This window comes from Trichosurus vulpecula, chromosome 9, assembly GCF_011100635.1.
Source record: "Trichosurus vulpecula isolate mTriVul1 chromosome 9, mTriVul1.pri, whole genome shotgun sequence".
NCBI lineage: Eukaryota > Metazoa > Chordata > Mammalia > Diprotodontia > Phalangeridae > Trichosurus > Trichosurus vulpecula.
The window spans coordinates 105,682,522-105,705,683 of NC_050581.1; the positions used below are offsets into that span (position 1 = coordinate 105,682,522).

A 23,162-nucleotide genomic window follows, 5' to 3' on the forward strand; every position below is an offset into this window, starting at 1 on the left:
CAGGATTAGTATTTTGGAAGTTGATAGCCTTCCAATTAAGGAAGTGATAGGTCTCAGGAACCATTCTAGAGGAAACCTAATGTTACTTTTTAATCAACTGGTTGCTTTCCCTAATTTTTTAAATCTAGTTACTCTTTTACCTTGTTCCTTTTACAGAAAAGAATTCTTATGTGAAAGTGACAGTGGGGACAACAGAGGGGGAAAAGAAGAGTCTTCTCAAAAACAAACACATCAGTCACAAAAAAAAATCAAAGCAAAGATGTGTCAGTTATATACTGCATTTTGAGAATGCTCCATAAAAAAACAAACAATATTAGAGAACATCTACTATATGATAAAGCTAAATTCAACCCTCTCTGATGGTTTGCTTTGCTTAGGAAACATGATAGTGGTGATACTTTGTACTTTAAAGTTTACAAAACTCTTTCCTCAGAAAAGCTCTTTGGGGTTGGTAATGCAAGAAAAAGTGTCCCCGTTTTATAGATGAAGATATTAAATCCAAGAGATAAAACAACTTTGTCTAGTGTCATATAACTGGGAGAGTGGCAGGACTAGCATCTGATATGAGGTCTTCTGACTCCAATTTCAGCATTTATCAATACCTCAATCAATAGATATTTATTAATCACCTACTTCGTGGTAAGCATTATACTAGGTCCCGCAGCTAAAAATACATAAATAAAACAAAACTGAAATGGAAAATGAGGAGGAGAATTCCCTGGGTGCCACACTTACATACATAGCATGGGATGAACTCTTCAATGCCCACTCTCCAACTCCTCCAGTCAGAGGGAGGGAGGGGACCTAGGGAAAGGGGGTTCTGAGGACTTGTATGTGTTGAGACCTTCATAAAATGTCTTTTTAAAAAAATAGTGTTTTATTTTTCCCCATTTATATGTGAAAAAAATTAAAGTGTTTTTAAAACCTTGAGTTCCGAAATCTCTCCCTTCCTCCCACTCCACCATCTCTCATTGAAAAAGCAAGCAATTTGATATAGGTTATACATGTGTAGTCATGCAAAACATTTCCATATTAGTCATGTTGTAAAAGAAAACATAGACTAAAAAAAACCGAGAAAAATAAGGTAAAAAATATGCTTCAATCTGTATTCAGATATCATCAGTTCTTTCTTTGAGGATGTATAGCATTTTTCATCATAGGTCCTTCAGAGTTGCCTTGGATCATTGTATTGCAAAGAATAGCTAAGTCATTCACAGCTGATCATTCTACAAGATTGCTGTCACTTTATAGAGGGTACATTTCACTTTGCCTCATCTCATGTAAGTCTAGATTTTTCTGATACCATCCTGCTCCTCATTTCTTATAGCACAATAGTATTCCATCATAATCACATACCGCAATTTGTTCAGCCATTCCCCAACTGATGGATATCCCCTCAATTTCCAATCTTTCCCATCAGAAAAGAGATACTATAAATATTTTCATACATATAGGTCCTTTTTTACCTCTTTTGGGGTATAGACCTAGTAGTGGTATTGCTAGGTCAAAGGGTATGCATGGTTTTATAGCCCTTTGGGCATAGTTCCAAATTGCTCTACAGAATGGTTGAATCAGTTCACAACTTCACCAACAATGCATTAATGTCTCATTTTCCCCGCTTTCCCTCCACCATTTGTCATTTTCCTCTTCTGTCCTATTAGCCCATCTAATAGGTATAAGGTAGTACCTCAGAATGGTTTTAATTTGCATTTCTCTAATCAATAGTAAATTAGAACATTTTTTCCCAATATGGCTCTAGATACATTTGATTACTTCTTCTGAAAACTGTTCATATCTTTCAATCATTTATCAGTTGGGGAATGGCTCTTACTTTTATAAATTTGACTCGATTTTTAATAAGTTTGAGAAATGAGGCCTTTATCAGAGAAACTTGCTTCAAAAGTTTTTTCAGAGTTACTATTGCTAACTTTATTTCCCTTCATCCTGTACCCTCCCTGTTTATTCTGTTTTCTCCTTTCACCCTGTCCCACCTCAAATGTGTTTTTCTTCTCACTATCCCATTCCCCAATCTGTCCTCCCTTTTATTACCTTCCTTTTCTCTAACCCCTACCCCCTCTACTTTCCTGTAGGGTAAGATAGATTTCTATACCTAATTGAGTGTGTATGTTATTCCCTCTTTCAACCAATTCTGATGAGAGTAAGGTTCACTCACTGCCCCTCACCTCCCCTCTCTTCTCCTCCACTACAAGAGTTTTTTCTTGTCTCTTTTATGTGAGATAATTTACCCCATTCTACCTTCCCTTTCTCCCAGTACATTCCTCTCTCACCCCTTAATTTTATGTTTTTACATACCATCCCTTCATATTTAACTCATAAGTGTACCATTTTTCAATATATACTCTTTCTAACTGACCTAATAATGAAAAAGTTCTTATGAATTACAAGTATCATCTTCCCATATAGGAAAATAAATAGTTTAATCTTATTAAATTCCTTATGATTTTCTTTTCCTGTTTACCTTTTTATGCTTCTCTTGAGTCTTGTATTTGAAAGTCAAGTTTTCTATTCTGCTCTGGTCTTTTCATCAAGAATGCTCAAAAGTCTTGTATTTCATTGAATGTCTGATTTTTCCCCTGAAGGAGATTATACTCACTTTTGCTGGGTAGGTGATTCTTTGTTGCAATCCCAGCTGCTGTGCCCTCTAGAATATCATATTGCAATCCCTCCGATCCTATAATGTATGAACTGCAAAATCTTGTGTTATCCTGACTATGGCTCCATGATACTTGGATTGTTTATTCCTGGCTGCTTGAAAAGTTTTCTCTTTGACCTGGGAGCTCTGGAATTTGGCTATAATATTCCTGGGAGTTTTCAGTTTGGGTTCTCTTTCAGGAGGTGATCAGTGTATTCTTTCAATTTCTATTTTACCCTCTGGTCCTAGGATATCAGGACAGTTTTTTCCTGACAGTTTCTTGAGAGATGATATATAGGCTCTTTTTTATCGTGGTTTCAGGTAGTCCTATAATTTTCAAATAATCTCTCCTGGCCAGCTGTTTTTCCAATGAGTTATTTCAAATTGTTTTCTATTTCTTCATTCTTTGGGGGTTGTTTATTTCTTGATTTCTTATAAAGTCTCAGTTCTAATTTTTAAGGAATTATTTTCTTTAGTGGGTTTTTGCATCTCCTTTTCCATGCAGGCAATTTTACTTTTTAAGACATTCTTTTCCTCATTGGCTTTTTTGCACCTGTTTTACCATTTGACCTAGTCTTTTTTTAAAGTGTTATTTTCTTTAGTATTTTTGTGGTCTCCTTTAGCAAGCTGTTGACTCATTTTTCATGATTTTCTTGCATCACTCTCATTTCTCTTCTCAATTTTTCGTCTACTACAAAATCCTTTTTGAGCTCTTCCATGGCCTGAGACCAATTCGTATTTTTCTTGGAGGCTTTGGATGTAGTGGTTTTGACTTTGTTGTCTTTTTTTCTGAGTGTGTGTTTTGATCTTCCTTATCACTATAGTTACTTTCTATGGTCAGAATATTTTTCTGTTGTTTGCTCATTTTTCCAGCATATTTCTTGACTTTTAACTTTTTGTTAAAGTAGGGCTCTGCTTCTGGGGTGGAGGGGGCACTGTCCCAATCTTCAGGGATATTGTGCAGCTATTTTCAGAGATACTTTTAGGGACCTGTAAGTTTTTAGTTTTTCCAAGGAGTTATGATCTAAGGAGAGGCATGTTTACTACTCTCCTGGTCTGTGCTCTGCTCTATGAGTGACCACAAGCACCGTTTTCTGCTCTGGAATGGCAAGAAGGGTTCCTGCTTCACTGAAGCAGCAAGCTCTAGTGTGCTAGTCCTCCTCACCCTGGGACTGCCATCCAGGACTACCACCTAGAACTGAGTATGGGAAATGCAACAGAGTCCTGCCTCAGTGCTAACAAAGGGAACCCTGTAATCTCCTTCTGATCGGTTATTCGACCCTCTTACCATCTGTGGGCTGAGAACTCTAGAAGCAGCTTCTGCCACTGCTGATTCAGTGGCTCTGAAGACCTGCTCTTGATTTTCTGGGGCTGGGTCTGTGTTGGTGGGACCTGTGCTGGACTGTGCTCCACTCTCATCCAGGTGCAACAGACCTTTCCTGCTGACCTCATAAATTGTCTTTGGCTAGAAAACTATTTCACCCATCTCTTTGTGGGTTCTTCTGCTCAGGGGATCATTTTATGGCATTATTTAAAGGTGTTCATAGGGGTTTGGGGGAGAGGTCAGGCAAGTTGCTGCCTTTTCTCCACCATCTTGTCTCTGCCCCTCCTTAATGAGATGTCTTCTGGAGAAGATATGCCTTGAGGTCCTTTTTTGTTCTGAAGGGTTGAGGGGCAATTGAAATGTGACTGCACACTCAGTTTGACGTAGCTGTTTGTACACTATGAACAAGGTTGATAAATGGGCTGTGTATTTCCCTAGGTGCCCCTTCATGTAAATTGATGACTGCTGCCCCAGGAAATGAAGAGGGCCTGGCAATAGGAAGAGAGATTAGTTTAAGTGTGACAAGGCCATAATCTGTAACTAGGACCATCCATCATAGTCAGGCAGGAGATTCTCTTTGCTTAAAGGGCTCTCAGTGCTTGTGAAGGCCCAGCTATTTCATGATTTCTAGGGTATCCCTATTTGGGCTCAACTTCACATGTTCTCAAGAGTAGGATAGTGCCTTATCCAAGTGTGACAACCACTAATAACTGCCACAATTTGGTTTTGAAGGACTTTATTATGGTTATAATCACTTGGCTTAGTAATTACAGAAATTATGGTCTAGGCCCTATGCCAGATGTCTCTCCCCATTTTTACACAGAAGAAGCAAGAATATATTTTTCTGTAGAGAAATAGCTCTTCAAGACTTGAGTTGTTAGGAATTTATTTTAAATGGCCACAGTCAACCTGAAAGCAAGACTAAGCAGCTTGGCTTGGTATAAACAGGACTAAAGGTTTCTTGCTGCCATTTAGGAAATATAAGGCCTTCATACCCACAGAAAAGTTGTAAGAACCAAATTTTTGTCTGCAAGAGATTGCAGTAGGAGCTGAGCTATGGAATATTGGCACTGGAAGGGAGCTTAGAGATCATATTTTTCAAATCCTTCATTTTACTGATGAGAGGGATTTTACTGATGAGACTTGCTTCACTCACACAGGCAGTGAAAGCACAGACCGGACTTTTAAATTCAGGCTTTCTTGGACCTAGCCTAGTCTTTTGTTTGTTTGTTTTGTTTTTTCATACTATATGATCTCTCTCTCTCTCTCTGTCTCTTTCTTTAAATATACACACACATATATACATCATCACATACATATGTGCCTATATATGTATACATACATACTTACGTACCTATATGCTTGAAACCTTCAGGAAAATAAGAATTAATGTCACTCAAAATTCCTTTAAATTCTATTTATATTCCATGAAGAGCTATTTTATTCTATGTTGTACAGATGTGCCAATCCATTACAGGACTAAGTATACCTCTTCCTAGGGAGTGGAGAACAACACTGTCCTGAGCTTTCAATCTTAATAAAATAGACTGACAGTTCTCACAAATGGAACTGGAACAAGTAATTGCAGAAAAATTAAAAAAAATATTGAGATACTTAGCATCAGAAACCACAAACAAAAATCTCTGTCTCTATCTCTCCATCTCCTACTAGTCACTAAGGATTTATCACTATTTCCACATATTTTCTACTCTCTTCAATGCTCCCTCACCTTTCACCTCCATTCCCAATTCTTATTCTTCAGATGACCTTACTCCGTACTTCATGGGGAAGGTCAAGGCTGGGTGTGAGCTTCCTCAGCTCTCCTCCTCTTCATCCTTTAGTTTATATCTTTTGCCATTCTTTCATCCTTCTCTATTGGCTTAGATAAAGAAGAGTCTCTGCTCAATTCCAGGTTCCTTTTCAGAATGTCAACCACTCCCTCCCCCAGATGTTCACTTTCTTTCAGCTTCTAGAACATCCTCCATTTTTGTCCTTCATCTTGATGCTGATCCCCCTAATTGCTAACACTTTTTATTTCATATTTATTATGACCATATTTTGGACTTGTTTTCTATTTACCAATATGTGTATATGTTGTCTCTCCCTATAGAATCTATTAATAAATAGCAACCTTGAAATCACCTTTGGCTCTTCTCTTGACTCCCTGCTCCCCACTATTTTCAATCAATTCATGAAGCATCCACAACATAGATCACATCCATATTTCCATTCACATGACAGCTTAGTCCAGGAACTCATCACCTCTGACCTGCTATATTGTAACAACCCCCTAATTGGTCTCCCCGTTTCCACCTTCTCCTTTCAATCTATCATAGCTGCCAAATTAATCTTTCTAAAGCACAAATCTGACCCTGTCACTTGCTAGTTCAAAAGCCTTCAGTGGTTCCGTATTGCCTCTAAAATAAAATAACATTTCTCAGCTTGGAATTTACTGTGCTCCAAAATCTGGCTCTAATGTAATTTCCTATTTTATGTCACATTACCCCCCTTCATGACTGTTTGCTGAACTCATCATTACATATCCCCTTTTACACTTTACAGAAGCTGCCCCTTTGACTAGAAAGTAATTCCTCTTCATCTCTACCTTCAAAGCTAGCTTAGATGTTATATTCTCTTTGAAGTCTACCCCTAACCCTCATGTTAGGGGTCATTTTTGTTTAATCCCAAGCCAGTAGTCCAGAGCCTTATACACAATATTGATACATCAATAAGCAAATATTTATTAAGCACAAAACTTAGTAGAATCTGAAAACTGTAGTAAGCATTAAAGATACAGACAGTAAGTAAAAGACTCTATACTCTCAAGGTGCCTACATTCTATTAGGAGAGATAACATGTACATATACTAGAGACAAATGCAAAATAAAATTCTAAGAGGCAGAGTTGAGAAGAGATTTCACTCCAGGCTTGGGGGACAACCTATGCAAAGCCCCAGAGATGAGTCATAGATTGCTGGATCTCCAAAGCAGCTTATAATCTAGTTTGGTATAACAGAGTGAAAGAATGAGAGTGGTATGAAATAAGTCTTAAAATGAGTGCAAGTCAGACTATAGGGCTTAAACAGCAGATTGAGGAATTCCTGTTTCATTAGAGATAATCATGGAATTTTTTGAGCACAGAAGTGACGTGTTTAGATCAGTGTCTTTGGAAGATTATTTTGATAGCTTCATAGACTTAGAACCGAAAGGGATCTTAGAGACCCTCTGATGAGAATACCTCATTTTACAGATGAGGAAACTAAGGTTCATATAGAATAAATCATTTGCTCAAGGTCATGCAGCTGAGAAAGGATAAGAGCCTGAGATGTTGGTCTCCATATCCAAATCTGTCAGCCATAAAGCGCTATAAAAATTTGAGTCGCTATTATGGAGAGGACACTTTAAATCTCACTCCTTCCTTGCTTATTCCTGATCCTCACTCCTACCCCTTCTCTTCCGAGAAAAAAATAGAGGAATGATTTTTCACTAGTGATTTTTCTTTCCCAGAACTCTGGAATCTGCTTAATATTTGTCATCTGGCAAAGGATTTTGAGATTTAAAAGGGAAAAAAAAGAGTTACAAAATAAGTACAAAGCTGCCCATAGAATTGGATATTGATCATATGATTGAAATATTCTGAATAATTTCAATTACCACCTGGATGCCTCCATGAGATAGTAACTTAGTTTCATTCTGTTTCTTAGGAAAAAATTACCATAGATTATTCAAAGGAATTTTGAAGATATAGAGATCAAATTCATTCATGTAGTGCCTACTGCCCAAGTTCAGAACAAAATTATTTGAATCCTAGGGGTAGGCTGAAGGGTAATTTATGAGTAGAGTGACATCCAAAGTAGGCTTCCTCGTTGTCATCACTCATAAATGACTATGTCACCTTTTAATTCTAATTAGCTTATGACTATTTTAGTGTATTTTATATTACCCCTTATCTCCTGGCATCGCCAATCAGTGTAATTGAAGTGTTTCATCCTTATAGGAGTTTGTTCTCACTAATCGAATTCCCTTCTGTCAATATGTTCCTTTGTCATACCAGGCAGAGAAAGACTACAAAAGACGGAAGAATGATCAGTTATGTGTGCACAGTGCTTTAGAGTGTTAAAGGACTCGTTTATATCATGACATAGAGGTAACCCTGTATTCTCAAAGGCTCTGCCAATGAAGCAAAAGCATGGGGTAGTCTTACTGACTTAAAAAGACCTCCGTGATGAGCCAGTGACAGACTAGCCCAGTTAATTTTGGGAGAATAAGCATTAGATTGATTTCAGGGGAGGATATTTTTTTATCCAAGCCAATTCTCAAAAACTAAGCCAAAAAAGTGTTGCAATTTGTGTTGGTGAAGGTAATGAAATGGAAGAAATCAGATCTCTGAAATATATGATATTCATACACACACGCGCACACATGTACACACACATCTGTGTGTGTACATGTGTGTGGGGTGTATATATATATATATATATATATATATATATGTGTGTGTGGTGTGTGTGTGTGTGTGTGTGTGTGTGTGTGTGTGTGTGTAAAATTTGAGAGGAAACATGACATAATGGATAGAAGGTTGACTTTTGTTCCGGAACACGTGGCTTCCAGTCCTGCCTTGGTAATTCCTCAAAGACCATGCCCATTAACCCAAAAGGTTTGTCATGAGCTAAATGGAGAGTGGGAAGATACATAACCGTGTCCTGGAGCTAGCTCTTGAAAGCCAGTTGTTAAAATTTCTGGAATTTTGTGAGCCAGTTGTTAAACACAGCTAATACACAGTTAAATCAACTCCTGCAGCAGGTGTTATTGGTTGCTTTTAAAATGATTTTGACTTCAATAATGAATATTGGAAACAAATTTAATTGCGTTTTGTTCTGATGGTGCTAATCTAATGCTGGGAAAGAATTCTGGAGTAACTACAAAATTGTTGGAAAAAATATCCTAAAATTATCATTCAGTACTTAAATAATTGATTGCAAATATCATTTTACAATTAAATATCTGAAATAAAGCAAGTTAATTATTTTAAATATTTCTGGATAAAATGTATTTTATTATAAATCTAATAAAAATCAAACTGAGCTACAAACTGTAAAAAACTTGGAATTGAAATTATTAAAATTGCTCAGATCCTGGTATAGGGGTGTGAGCCATGTTGTTTATGAGCTTCTTTTCCTGTATAGTGAGCATATCCTGCATCATATATGCATTTTTCTTCTTCCTTTTCTGATTTGGAAAAGATATTATTTGATATTAATTTCTTTCAAGACCTCGATTTAAAAATCGACATTCTTGAAGAATTTTCATCACTTTCAACTGTATTGTAGTCATGATAAATTAACATTCAGAAAGTAGAAAAATTAATGGAATGTACCATCCAAGCTTTGGAAAATAGAAATATTGAGCTAGAAAATATCAATCTCAAGTAAGTTGAAGATTTGATTAAGGCAGATAAGCTTAAAGACATCTCATTTAATAAAAATAATAATATAGTGTTCTTCCTAGGAGTGTTGCTAAAAATAAAATTCAACCAATGAAGTTAAGTCTTTTATCAGACAGAAATGATAAAAGCATTTTAAATTATTTTGATGTATTAGGACCATCTACTTTGCTTTATGAAGAACTAACTTCAGTATGAATCACTGGTAACAATAAGCAAAAATATGCCTAATTAAAAGAGATAAACAGGGAAATTACATTTTGCTAAAACATTTCACAGACAATGAATTAATATCAAAACTAAAGACGTGTGCACCAAGTAGCATAGCATCTAAATTCTTAACAGAAAATTTAAGTGAGAGATAAAAAATAGTAAAAATGTAACAAATTTAGGGACCTAAATTTACTCCTTCTCAGATCTAGGTAAGTCTGACCATAAAATAAATAAAGAAATTAACAGATAGAATTTTAGAAAAGTTAAATATGCTAGACATTTGGAGAAAACTGAATAAGAATAGAAATTATACCTATCTATCATCAGTGTGTGGCACCTTCCCCAAAATTTACTACCTTTTAGGACATAACCCTCACAAAGACGAAGAAAGGCAGAAATATCTCTGAGCATAATGCAATTAATTAAATTACATTCAATAAAATACCTTTGGAGAAAATATTAAAAATTAATCAGAAGTTAACAATATTAAAGAACGAGTGAGTCATATAGAATGTCATACAAACAATCCATAATTTCATTAAATGCGACAACAATGAGATAACACACCAGCTATAAACATATTTGACCATGTTGACCATGACAAGACAACCAAAATAATGATTATTTCAATTGATTAAGAATAACTTTTGACAACATATAACACCCATTCCTATTAAAAACAGGAATAAATTAAACTTTCCTTAAAATTATAACTACTATCTATCTAAAACCAAGAGCCAACATTATCTGTAATGGGCATAAGCTTGAAGACTTTTCAGTAAGATTGAGTGAAACATGGATATATGGTACCATCATTGCTGTTCAATCTTGTAGCAAATATGCTGACTATAGTAATAATAATAATAAAAAGAGAAAAAAACAAAATTAAAGGAATGTGGATAGGCAAAGAGGAAACAAAACTTTAAAAAAAATTTTTAGCATATGTGATGGTTTATTTTGAGAACTCTAGAGAGCCAACTTAAAAAAATGAAACCATCAGAAACCTCAAAACCATCAGATTGGTTAATTTGACAAAAAGGTAAAATGAAAATTCTGGAAGGGTTTTGGGAAAATGGGTATGCTAATGAACTGTGCATGGAGCTGTGAAATGGTTTAAACATTTTGGAAATCAATTTGAAACTATATCCATAAAGGTATTAAATTATACATATTTTTTGACTCAGTAATACCACTACCAGGTCTATACCCTAAGGCAATCAAACAAAAAGGGAAAGAGCCCATGTAAAAACATGTTGTGGCAAATGATTGGAAGCTGAGGAGATGCCCATCAATTGGGGAATGGCTAAAAAGTTATGGTATACGAAAGCAATCAAATACTATTATGCTGTAAGAAATGGTGATGGGTAGGTTTCAGAAAAAGCTGGGAAAATTTGTATGAACTGGTGCAAAAAAAATAAAGTGAACACAGCCAGGAGAAAAAAAAACATATTCAATAATAACAATTTTGTAAAGATAGTCAACTTTGAAAGACTTAGGAACTCTGATCAATACAATGACACTGCAATTCCAAAACATTTATGAGGAAGCATGCTATCCATCTCTACATAGAGAAATGATGGACTCGAAGTGTAAATTGAGATTTTTTTGTGGTTTTGTTTATTTGTTTCCTCATTTTTAAATTTTTTTGGACATGGCTAATTTTTTTTTGTATGACCATACATATTTGTAATGGGCTTTGCTTTCTTCACCTCCTCAATGATTGGGAGGAGAGAAAAAAGGGGAAAATGGAACTGAAGATAAAATAGAATTTTTTTCAAAGAGGCAAAACAACTAAGAATTCCGAAAGGCAGAGGTGGAGTGGGAGCGGAGAATATATCCCAGGAATCGGGAACAACCTATACAAAAACACAGTGTTGGGAAATAGAGTGTCAATGACAGGGAACATCTAGTTGGCTCAGTTTGATTGAAAAATAGACTGAAGTTAATAAAGAAATAAGTCTGGAAAGGTAGGGGAATGTTAGATTAAAGCGAGCTTTAAATACCAGGCTAAAAATTTGTATTTTAAAATAGAGATGATATGGAACCATAAAAGATTTCTGCTCAGGAGTAGGACATGATTAGACCTGTGTTTTAGAAATATTAATTTGGAGCTTCTAGGAGGAAAACAAAACAAAACAACAGCAAACATTTAGAAAGGGAAGAGACTAGAAGTAGAGAGACTAATTAAGGAGTCAGTATAATACTCTAGGCAAGAAATGATGGTTAAGGACCCTGGACTATCAAATTTTCAATAAACAAGCAATTGTTAAGCCTCTACTAGTGCCAGGTATTCTAGGCACTGAGGATACAAAAAGAAATAGCCTCATCCCTCAAGGAATTTACTTTCTAGGTGGGAAAGATAACATATACATATTTAAATATGTACAAAATAATATAAAAGCATTTTTCAGGGACAGCATGCCAACAACTGGAAGGATGAGGAAAGACTACATGGATGGTGTTTGTGGTAATTTTTGAAGGAAACCAAAGTATTCTAAGGAAAAATAATATTTCAAGCAGAGCCACAACTATGCTCTCTACTTACAGTGAAAAGTTTTGCAACATATTAAATAGGAAAGATGACAAGATGACAACTGATTGATTATGGGGGGAGGAGAAGGAAGAGTCATCAACTGTCTTGTTGTTAACTCTCATAAATCAATGACATACAACATCAGAGTTTTACACATGCCCATTTCCAAGTACCAGAAATTAAACTTCCTAGCTGCCATAGCAACTAGTAACCATTTAGTTACCATAATAGGAAAAATGGGCTAGACTTAGATTGTGGAGAATTTTTAATAGCATTTCTGAGGCCTTATTGGGAATTATCACTTTCATTCCATTATAGATTTGAAAGATGTTTTGATCCAAGCTCAGGTTACATTTCTCATTTCCTTTATTTTCACCGAAGATGCATATGCTATAATTGCCTTACTTCTCTGGATCTCAAATACTCTTTTATACTTTCTTTGGCGGTAGGCATCTAGGCAGATGCTTACTAGCTGTGTGACCCTGTGCAAGTCACTTAACCCTATTTACCTCAGTTCCTCATCTATAAAATGTGTTAGAGAAAGAAATGGAAAATAAGTCCAGTATCTTTTCCCAGAAAATCCCAGATGGGGTCACAGACAGTCAGACATGACTGAAAAGGACTCAACGATAATAATAACAACAAAAACAACAACTTTCTCTGGTATATTCCATTATCCATAACAAAAATATTATGCAGACCCAGATAAATACATTAACAGTGGCAGATTTTTAAAATGTAATCAGATAGTATCAGCCATCAAAAAGGATCATTTAATTTTGAACTTTTATAGTCTAAAGCTAAGAAGCACTTTAGTAGGGCATGTTAAGTTTGAGGGCAATACATCAGGAATTAAGTTTCTCTCTCTAGGGAGAAGACTCCAGCATGTGACATGTTCTAGATTCCATCGCTATGGAAGACATGAGTTGTAGGAACCAACACAACCTAACTGCTTCAGCAGCTTAGACTTACATGAGTGTATATACTTTCAGGATCCTGGTAAATTTTAAAACATTTGCTTTATCCCTTTGCTCTGTGATAGAAGGCTGAGAAGGAACAACATTTTAACAGATGATAGTAATTAAATATGTTCTAGAAATAGAGACAGGGAAGGTTGGGAAAAGATAAAAGATTCAGAACCTATTTTATTAGTTAGCTTAATATGTCTTTCAATGTGAATTATTTACAGATTAAATGCGATTTCAAAAACATTTTATCCAAACATTTAATATGCTATCAGAATTAGAGACAATGTTATAAAAGGAAATAGAGATGTTTGATTTATTGAAGACAGGGATGAGAAGGACATGGTAGCTGTCTTCAAGTATCTGAAGGATTGTTACATAGAGAAATAACTATTGTGTGCTGCTCCAGAGGCAAGTAAGATCGATGTGTTGAAGTTTTAGGGAGTCAGATTTTGGTTCATTATAAACCAGGGAAACTTTTCTACCATCTAGAGTAGAATTGTTTGAACTGCTTTGTGAGACAGTTGTTTTTTCTGTTTGTTTGTTTTGGTCACTAGTAGCAATCAAGCAAAGGCAAACTGGCCAACAGTCACAGAATGTTGAAGAGAGAATTCAAAAGTCAGTTAGGAGGATAGATCTGGATGGCCTTCTAAGGTCCTTTCGATTGCTAAGAATCTATGAAACTAAAGAAATATAACCGGTTCTACAGTGATAAGTGTTGGGAAGCCTTTATGAAAGATACTCACCAACTCTTATTAATGTACTTTATGTTCAGATAGAGTATGTAGCAGGTTAAAATATTCCATAATATAATTTTAGAGCTTAGTTTATTGCTTCGAATTTGGTAAATCTTTTTTTTTCTTATTTCCTTCAAATGTACTTGGGAAATACATTATGTGTTACATAAATTTCTTTTGGTTGCTTTCAGTAGATCCTGGCCTTAACAAGTGAAAAGAAGCCACCGAGCAGTCATTCTTACAGAGGACTGGATGCAGGATTTTTTGAAGGACAATGCCATTAGGACCTTTACCTATTTGTCAATGTCCCATCTACTTAAATGGAACTCAGAATGGGGCTGATTTGAATCCCTACTCACACAGGTTCTTTAGTGACTGTCCTCACGAAAAATTTGCAAAGAAAGTCAGATGTCTCCTCTGTGGACAAAGTTGCCATTCTTTCTCCCAATCTTCTAGATTTGGGCATGACACCAAGAAGCAAGAATTGTATCTTTCAGGGAATGACATTCTAGTACTGCCTGAAGAGAATGCCAGTTATATTGATTCTTTTCCAAGCTGTCAGCCTGGCTCTGAGGACAGTGCATTGTCTGATGATGCCTCTAGTCAGGTCAATCCTCAGAGATACCAAGCTGTCCAAGAACTACTGAAACAGTTTTCTGGGAACAAGCAAGATCATCCCCATGAAGTGTCTTCAGGATACTTTAAGGAAGAGGTGGTCATTAAATTCAGAAGAGCTCTTTATTTTTCTGGTCTTCGGGTGTTATATGTCAAGGGTGGTGGATTCCATAGGCACATTTCAGCAGATTACTTCCTGAGAAACCCAAAATGTCTACAGCGATTAATCCCATGGCTGAAACGTGAGCTGATAGCTATTTTTGGTGACTATGGATACACAGCAAAAAATATCCTCACAATCATCCTCCAAAATATGACAGAGTATGATCTAGACAGTCAGACTTTTTCTGAAATCTTGGGACCCTATCTCTTGCAATACAATGAACATTTCTTACATGAGTTCATAAGTTTTGCTCGATCACCTTTTAGCATGAAAACGTATGACCAGCGAGCCATTTATGAGTGTCCTTCTCCTTCAAATGGAAGAGGAAATCTATTCACTATCTCACCTACTAATAACAAATGGGCTTTACCAGCATTGGAAAATTATTCAGAGATGGCCAAAACCATTCATGACTCATGGAATAAAGGAGCGTTGCCTCACTCAAGCTCAAAGCATAACATGACATCTGATTCATCTTCTATATCACCTGAAGGAAATCTAGAAGATCTTGATAGGACCAGAAATAAACATCACCTTAGGACCCCAACTATGTCAGAGTCAGGAGACAGCAAAGATGTGACTTCATCACAGAGTTGCACCCACATTGCTCATCTTAAATCATTGGGTGAGGATTCCATAAGATTGCTAGAACCACCATCTGACAGCAAGAAATATACTTCTGAAGGAAATACAGAAGAGAGGAAGCTTCAGCTTGAACAGGACAAGTGTTTAGGAGATAATAAAGCTAATTACTCTGTATCTGATATTTCATCTGCCTCAAATTCTAGCCCAAGAGAAAAAAAATTGTTGGCCCTTAGTCAGCCAATGAAAACCCAGGAGAAAGAATCAGAAAAAAACAAAAATCCAGATTCCCTTGATAAAATCTTTCAAAGAAGCCCACCCATGATGAAGGAAACACAACCACCCTTATCTGGAAACTCATCCCAAATGAAAGACCAAACTTGGAGTTGCAATTCAGAGAAAGTCTATTCTCATAGAAGGCCCATTCAGAAAGGCCAGAGAAATCAGGCCTTCAGGAAGGAGACATTGAAGTGTCAGCTATCCTGCCAAGATGGAGAACTAAGTTCACACCCCTACAGAAGGCTGAAAGGTACACAGATCAGGGACTATAAGAATTGTTTTAAACAAAGGCTACCTCAAAGCAGTGAGGACAAATCATGTTCGTCCCATCGCCCTAAAAAGAGAAGATCAAGAAGTAGAGATCACAGTGATAGGGGCCTGAGAAGAAGCTATACAAGTGAACCTTTATTAACCATATGCTGTGAAGTTCAGGAAGATGATAAAGGAGATTACCTATCTTTAAGGAGGGTTGTTCTAGCTAACCCAAGAGAGTTTATTAGTGCTAGGGGTACAGACCAAAATCTTTGCAACAGAGAAAAAGCTTTTAGAGTGAAAAGCCCCAGCATCTGCCTCCATCCTGAGACTCACAGACCAAACTGTCAGTGCATGAGGAGGTCAGGAACAGTGCGTGTAGGAAGTATCTCATCACACCATGAAAAGATGGGTAAGAAAAGAAGATTCAAATGCCAATGTTCAGAGAAGGAAAATAACAAAACAATACCTAACTCATTGCCTGCTCCAGTTAAGATGCACCAAATACAGCAGTCTACATCCTGTTACAGAATGGGGCTCCCTAAACAATTTTTCAACCGTATATCCCAAGCTTTCAAAGATGCCATGGGTTGTATTAAAAAGATACATGAAAAATGTGACCAGAAAGTTGAAGGCAAAGATTATTTTGGTAGCAGAATCTATGAGAACAAACCGTTCTTAGAAAGAGAACGTATTAACCAACAGAGTAAGAATGACTGAAGGGACTTACTACATCATTTTGTCATTGGAATTAAGCCCATTTTATTTAGTTAAAAGAATAAAAAATACATAACATGTGCTTATTTTAAAATGACCCTTAAAATGTGTGATATACTTAAATTCTAAATTGGTTAAACCATTCTTAGAGGATTAAACAATATATATTGGCTGAGCCTTTTACTTTGATTAATAAGAATATTAACCAGCCAAATAGAAAACCAGAGGAAATAAAGCAAGAAGAATTGTATATGCTTATTAAAATAAGAATTGTAATTATATGGCTTAGCATAATAATAATAATAATGGTCATCTATATCATAAGGTATGAGAAGTGTATGATTGTCGTAGTGGTGATGGTGATGATTATGGTTAGGATAATAGCAAGATAGCATTTTGTACCAGGACTATCTGAACCCCTGTGGAGTGGGAAAAAAAAAGAAAAACCAAAGGGATAGTGATCATGAGAATATTAATTCACATTTATATAGTATTTTAAAATTTATGAAGTGATTTTTCTCACAAGCTAGTGAGATGGATAGATCTTATGAGGGAGGTAGAAGATAAAGCTTATTGTTAAGGGTATATTTGATCCTGAGCAATAATGGTTTACTTGTTATATTTAGAAGTGCTTTTATTCTTTTGGGTCTCATCATCGTCATCATCATTATCTTTATTTTGATTGATGATACATATAGAACTTTAATTTTTGGAAAATGCTTTTATAGATATATCATTTCTTTTTTTTTCACAAATTATCTCATCTCCATCTTACTCAAAGTTCAGGTAGTTTCAATGACATTACTTCTAATAGTTATCAGAGACAAGATTTGAACCTCTGTCTTCCTAAGTCTAAGGAAAGCATTAGATCCACTAAGCCAAGGTGCATCATTTAACAAACTCCCTTCAAATGTAGCATTTCTATACTAAATGGTCTTTTAGGTCTCAGAAAGAATGTGCCTACTGAATCATATTGTTACTTTTTAAGGACATGATTAAGGACCCAGCAAAATAAACTGCCTTGACATTTGTAAGGAGAGGCACATGCCAGTAGTTTTACTTTCTCTGAAAGAGATATAAAATGATGGCTTCTGATTTATCAAATGTGCCCAAGGAAGTTGACCACGTCCAACTGTTGTTTTCACATCAGACCTGACCTACTTTGTGAAATAGTGGAAACTTTTTCTTGGTGTTCTTGGGTGTTCAATATGTAACAACATGGTTGCTGGCAGTTGCTGTGGCTGTGTAAGGCCAACAACACCAACACACAGTAGGGCTACCAGCACTCTGCTTTTTAACAATCTCACTTTAATTAAACATACATATGTCATTCACTTGGTTCAAGGGGAAAAGCCAGTGCCCTGAACTTCAGAGAGAATACAAAGAGAAATTACAAGCAGAAATTACATAAACACAGCCAGTAACACAAACCAGCAGACAGGCTTCTAGCTATCTGTCTAACATATCGATACATAGTTACCAGAGAAGCACCAACATCTGGGTTTTTCAAAGCCAAAGGGGCTGCTTCAATGGCTACCCAGAGTCTCATCACCAACACTTTCAATGAGGGTGCCCCTCAAAGGAAAAACGCCAACCTCAGATCTTATATATACACGGTCTCAGGGTTAAAAGGTGTCACAACCATTGACTCAAACCCACATGACCTAAATGCTTCTTCAGGGTCAAAGGGCATCACAGCCATGCGATTCAAACTCATGTGAACTAGACCTTCTCTTGACTAAGCAGGTCATCTAAGACTCTCAATTCAATCAAAGATTCCTTAGTGCTGAGAAGCACTCTAAAACAAAGACAACAAAAAGTTCACTTTGCTTGCCTTTATATTTGAAAGGCAAGACTCAGGGGGGCAGAGCCAAGATGGTGGCTGGAAAGCAGGGACTCACCTTGGTCACCTCCCCCGGGACCCTCCAACTACCAATAAAAAATGGCTGTGAACAAATTCTAGAATTGCAGAACCCATGAAATAGCAGAGAGAAGGTCTACTGCACATGGAGCTGGGAGTGGGGCGGAGCAGAGCCCAGTGTGGGGCTCAGCCTGGACCAAACAGACTGGGAGCCAGGTGGAACAGGCCCTAGCACCCTGAATCAGTGAGCTGTGGCAGTTACCAGACTTCTCAACCAACAAACACCAAAGGCAACAGAGAAGGTTAGGGGGAAAAACTGCGGAGGACAGAGTGAAAGGAGTTCGCAGGTTCAGCCACAGCCTCGGGGGCAGCAGAGGAAGTACAGCTACAGAACTACAGCTGCAGTTGCTTCTGCCCCAGGCCCACCTGGTGGGAGGAATTAAGTGGCAGATCAGAGTGGGAGTGCAGAGCCTGCTTAAGATCTGAGTCCGGGTTGGCAGTACTTGGAGGAGGAGGAGGGCTGGTGTGGCAGAGCTTGCTGTGTAGAAATAGCTCTGAAAACAACAGCACAGCCCCTCAAGCTTGGAACAAAGTACTCTCTACTCTACAAGCAGTCATACCCTGACAAAAAAAACTCAAGTGTCAAGTAGTTGGCTGGGAACATGGCCGGGGAGCGAAAACAGACTGATTCAGACTCAGACTTTGTAATCTTTCTTTGGGGAGAAAGAAGACCAAAACATGCAGCCAGAAGAAGTCAACAAAGTCAAAGAGCCTACATCAAAAGCCTCCAAGAAAAACATGAACTGGTCTCAGATCATGGGAGAGCTCAAAAAAGAGTTGGAAAAGCAAGTTAGAGAAGTAGAGGAAAAAAATGGGAAGAGAAATGAGAGTGATGCGAGAAAACCATGAAAAACAAGTCAATGACTTGCTAAAGGAGACCCAAAAAAATACTGAAGAAAACAACACCTTAAAAAAATAGACTAACTCAAATGGCAAAAGAGCTCCAAAAAGCCAATGAGGAGAAGAATGCCTTGAAAGGCAGAATTAGCCAAATGGAAAAGGAGGTCCAAAAGACCACCGAAGAAAATACTACCTTAAAAATTAGATTGGAGCAAGTGGAAGCTAGTGACTTTATGAGAAATCAAGATATTATAAAACAGAACCAAAGGAATGAAAAAGTGGAAGACAATGTGAAATATCTCATTGGAAAAAAAACTGACCTGGAAAATAGATAGAGGAGAGATAACTAAAAAATTATTGGACTACCTGAAAGCCACGATCAAAAAAAGAGCCTAGATATCATCTTTCAAGAAATTATCAAGAGTCAGAGGGTAAAATAGAAATTGAAAGAATCTAACCATCACCTCCTGAAAAAAATCCCAAAAAGAAAACTCCTAGGAATATTGTTGCCAAATTCCATTGCTCCCAGATCAAGGAGAAAATACTGCAAGCAGCCAGAGAGAAACAATTTGAGGACTGTGGAAACATAATCAGAATAATATAAGATCTAGCAGCTTCTACATTAAGGGATTGAAGGGCTTGGAATATGATATTTCAGAGGTCAGTGGAGCTAGGATTAAAACCAAGAATCACCTATACATATACATAGACAGAGGGCAGAGAATGAATTGAATATGAAGGGGTGATACCTAAAAACAAAATGAAATTAAGGGATGAGAGAGGAATATATTGAGAGAGGGAGAAGGGGAGAGATAGAATGGGGTAAATTATCTCACATAAAAGTGGCAAGAAAAGGCAGTTCTGTTGGGAGGGAAGAGGGGGCAGGTGAGGGGGAATGAGTGAATCGTGTTCTCATCAAATTTGACCTGAGGAGGGAATAACATACACACTCAATTGGGTATCTTACCCAACAGGAAAGAAGGAGGAAGGAGATATAAAAGGGGGAATGATAGAAGGGAGGGCAGATAGGGAGAGGAGGTTATCAAAAGCAAACACTTTTGAAAAGGGACAGGGTCAAGGGAGAAAATTGGATAAAGGGGGATAGGATAGGAAGGAGCAAAATAGAGTTAGTTTTTCATAACATGTGTATTGTGGAAGGGTTTTGCATAATGCTACACACATGGCCTATGTTAAATTCCTTGCCTTCTTAGGGAGGGTGGGTGGGGAGGGAAGAGGGGAGAGAATTTGGAACTCTAAGTTTTAAAAGAAGATGTTCAAAAAAAAGTTTTTGCATGCAACTAGGACATAATATATATAGACAATGGGGCATAGAAATCTATCTTGCCCTACAAGAAAGTAAGGGAAAAGGGGATAGGGGGAGTGGGGTGACAGAAGGGAGGGCTGACTGGGGAATGGGGCAATCAGAATATATGCCATCTTGGAGTGGGGGGGAGGGTAGAAATGGGGAGAAAATTTGTAATTCAAACTCTTGTGAAAATTAATGCTGAAAACTAAAAATATTAAATAAATAAATAATGAGAAAAAAGTTTTTTAAAAAAAGAAAGGCAAGACTCATCAAATGTAGTTGATTACCTCAGCATTCCAAAAGAGAAAAAAAAAGTCTCACCTTAATTGCCATAACACCATACTAGCCTCTTTCTTAGTTCCTGATACCCTCAACTCTATCTCTATGTTGTTCTGCATTATTGCTTTCAGATGACTATCAAGCAATCCCAGCTAATATTAGGATAAATTGTCAGCTGATGTGGTTTAAGTTGTGATCCCTCCCCAAGGGATTTGTATTTTTTAAACTGGACTACTGAAAGAGGCTTTCTTTCTCAAAGATCACTTCTCCAGAAATAGGACTATAAGAAGATATTTGATATACTCTCTCTCAGGCATGCACTTGACTCTAGGAGGAAAAACAGCATAATTACTACTAAAAGCCATGCAATGACATGATCAAAAGTAAAAATATAGGTGTTTTCATGCAAACAGTAGCAAAACCTAATGTAACCTAGAAATGGGCCAAGGCCCAGTAGTCTTTAAGCATTTGCAAAGATAGATATTAAAGAAATAGCATTTTCAAATATTTCTCCTTCAAAGAAGTTACTCTGAACTAGTTAAAGATTCCTTCAGTTGAAAGCCAAGGGGAAGAATTATGTTTGTAGGTTATCAACCTTTCATTTTAATTATATTTAATTTTAATAAAAGTTTCTATGAGGTGATAGTAAAAAGTGAAGATTTTGTAGGAGGGCCCTCTGACTTCAAAGCTAATTATAAGAATCCGTAGACCAGGGGCATTTCTTATATAATATGTCAAAATTCAACAAAATTTTTTGTATTATAGATCTAATTGTGCCTTCCTAATTATACTCTGGCATAACCTGATTCACTCTGGTGTGCTGGATGTCAGTCCTCTCAACATGAGTCTTAAAAAGGGATTCTCCAGAGTTTCAATAAAGTTCTCAGTGCACTAGCATCTTTCTTAATTAATTAACTCCTTCCAGAATAGTGCAATTAAAATTTTGGTGGGTTGTATTATATAAGTTGGAATTCAATTTAGTTCCCTTTCCCCTCTCAATATTGAGACAAAAAACCAGTCAGTCTTAAAATGTAGAATCTGGTGGGCCATATTTCTTTCTGCAAAAACAATCTTAAAAATTCTGCTTAGGGGGTGGAACCAGGTTGGTGGAGTAAAAGCAGGGATCACTTGAGCTCTCCCCCAAACCCCTCCAAAAACCTGTAAAAATGAATCTAAACAAATTCTAGAGCAGCAGAACCTACAAAAAGACAGAATGAAACAAATTTCCAGCCCAAGACAACCTGGATGATCTACAGGAAAGGACTGTTGCACTTGTCTGGGAAAGGAGCTCAGTCCAGTACATACTGGGGCCCCAGCAAATCTGGAGCAGGCCTCAGGGGACTGAATAACTGTCAGCTTAGGTGGTTTCCAGATTTTTCAACCCACGAACACAAAAGATCTGTCATAGTTGAGTGAGAAAGGAGCACAGACCAGCTCTGGCCCCAGAGCAGCCCAGAGGCAGCAGATATGGCTGCTACTTCCAAAGTTCTTAGGACACAGACCACAAGGGGATCACAAAACCGATCAGAAAGAAATTATAGGGATCTCTTTGTTGGCACTGAGGCAGGACTCTGTTGCTTTGCTCATGCTTGGATCTGGGTTGCAGTCCTGGAGAAGGAGGAGCACTGGCATAACAGAGATTGCAGCAGCAGTGGAGAGGGAACTCTCCTCACAATTCCAGGGCAGAAAAGAATGTTTGTGGTCACTCACAGATCAGAGCACAGACCAGGAGAGGAGCAAACACCTCTCCTTAGATCATACCACCTTAGAAGAACTGAAAACTTACAGGTCCCTAGAAGTATCTCTGAAAATAGCTGCACAAAACCCCTGAAGCTTGGGACAGTACACACTACACACTGGAAGCAAAGTCCTACTTTAACAAAGAGTTAAAAAGTCATGTAATTGACTAGGAAAATGAGTAGAGGAAAAGAAACTCAGACTATAGAATCTTACTTTGTTGACAAGGAAGATCAAAACATACAACCAGAAGAAAACAACAAAATCAAAGTTCCTACATCCAAAGTCTTCAGGAAAAATATGAATTTATCTCAGGCCAAGGAAGAGCTCAAAAAGGATTTTGAAAATCAAGTAAGAGAAGTAGAGGAAAAATTGGGAAGAGAAATGAGAGTGATGCAAGAAAAGCATGAAAAATGAGCCAACAACTTGTTAAAGGAGATACCCCAAAATACTGAAGAAAATAACAACTCAAAAAACAGACTAGGCCACATGGTAAAAAAAGTCCAAAAAGCCAATGAGGAGAAGAATTTCTTAAAAAGCAGAAATGGCCAAATGGAAAAGGAGGTGAAAAATCTCACTAAGAAAATATGGAGCAAATGGAAAC

General features: G+C 37.1%; 1 protein-coding gene across 2 annotated transcripts; it reads left to right on the forward strand.

Annotated features, from left to right (window-relative positions):
- Positions 1–13,071: 13,071 nt before the first annotated feature.
- Positions 13,072–16,753, forward strand: LOC118830748 (E3 ubiquitin-protein ligase Topors-like). 2 transcript variants are annotated; one of them, XM_036737655.1, is made up of 2 exons: positions 13,072–13,164; positions 14,059–16,753. In XM_036737655.1, the coding sequence occupies exon 2, from the start codon at positions 14,142–14,144 to the stop codon at positions 16,476–16,478; it is 2,337 nt and encodes a 778-aa protein (XP_036593550.1). In that variant the 5' UTR covers positions 13,072–13,164; positions 14,059–14,141; the 3' UTR covers positions 16,479–16,753. The 2 variants fall into 2 exon arrangements, with proteins under 2 accessions (XP_036593550.1, XP_036593551.1); XM_036737656.1 differs by having other exon boundaries at positions 13,078–13,164; positions 14,062–16,569.
- Positions 16,754–23,162: the final 6,409 nt, after the last annotated feature.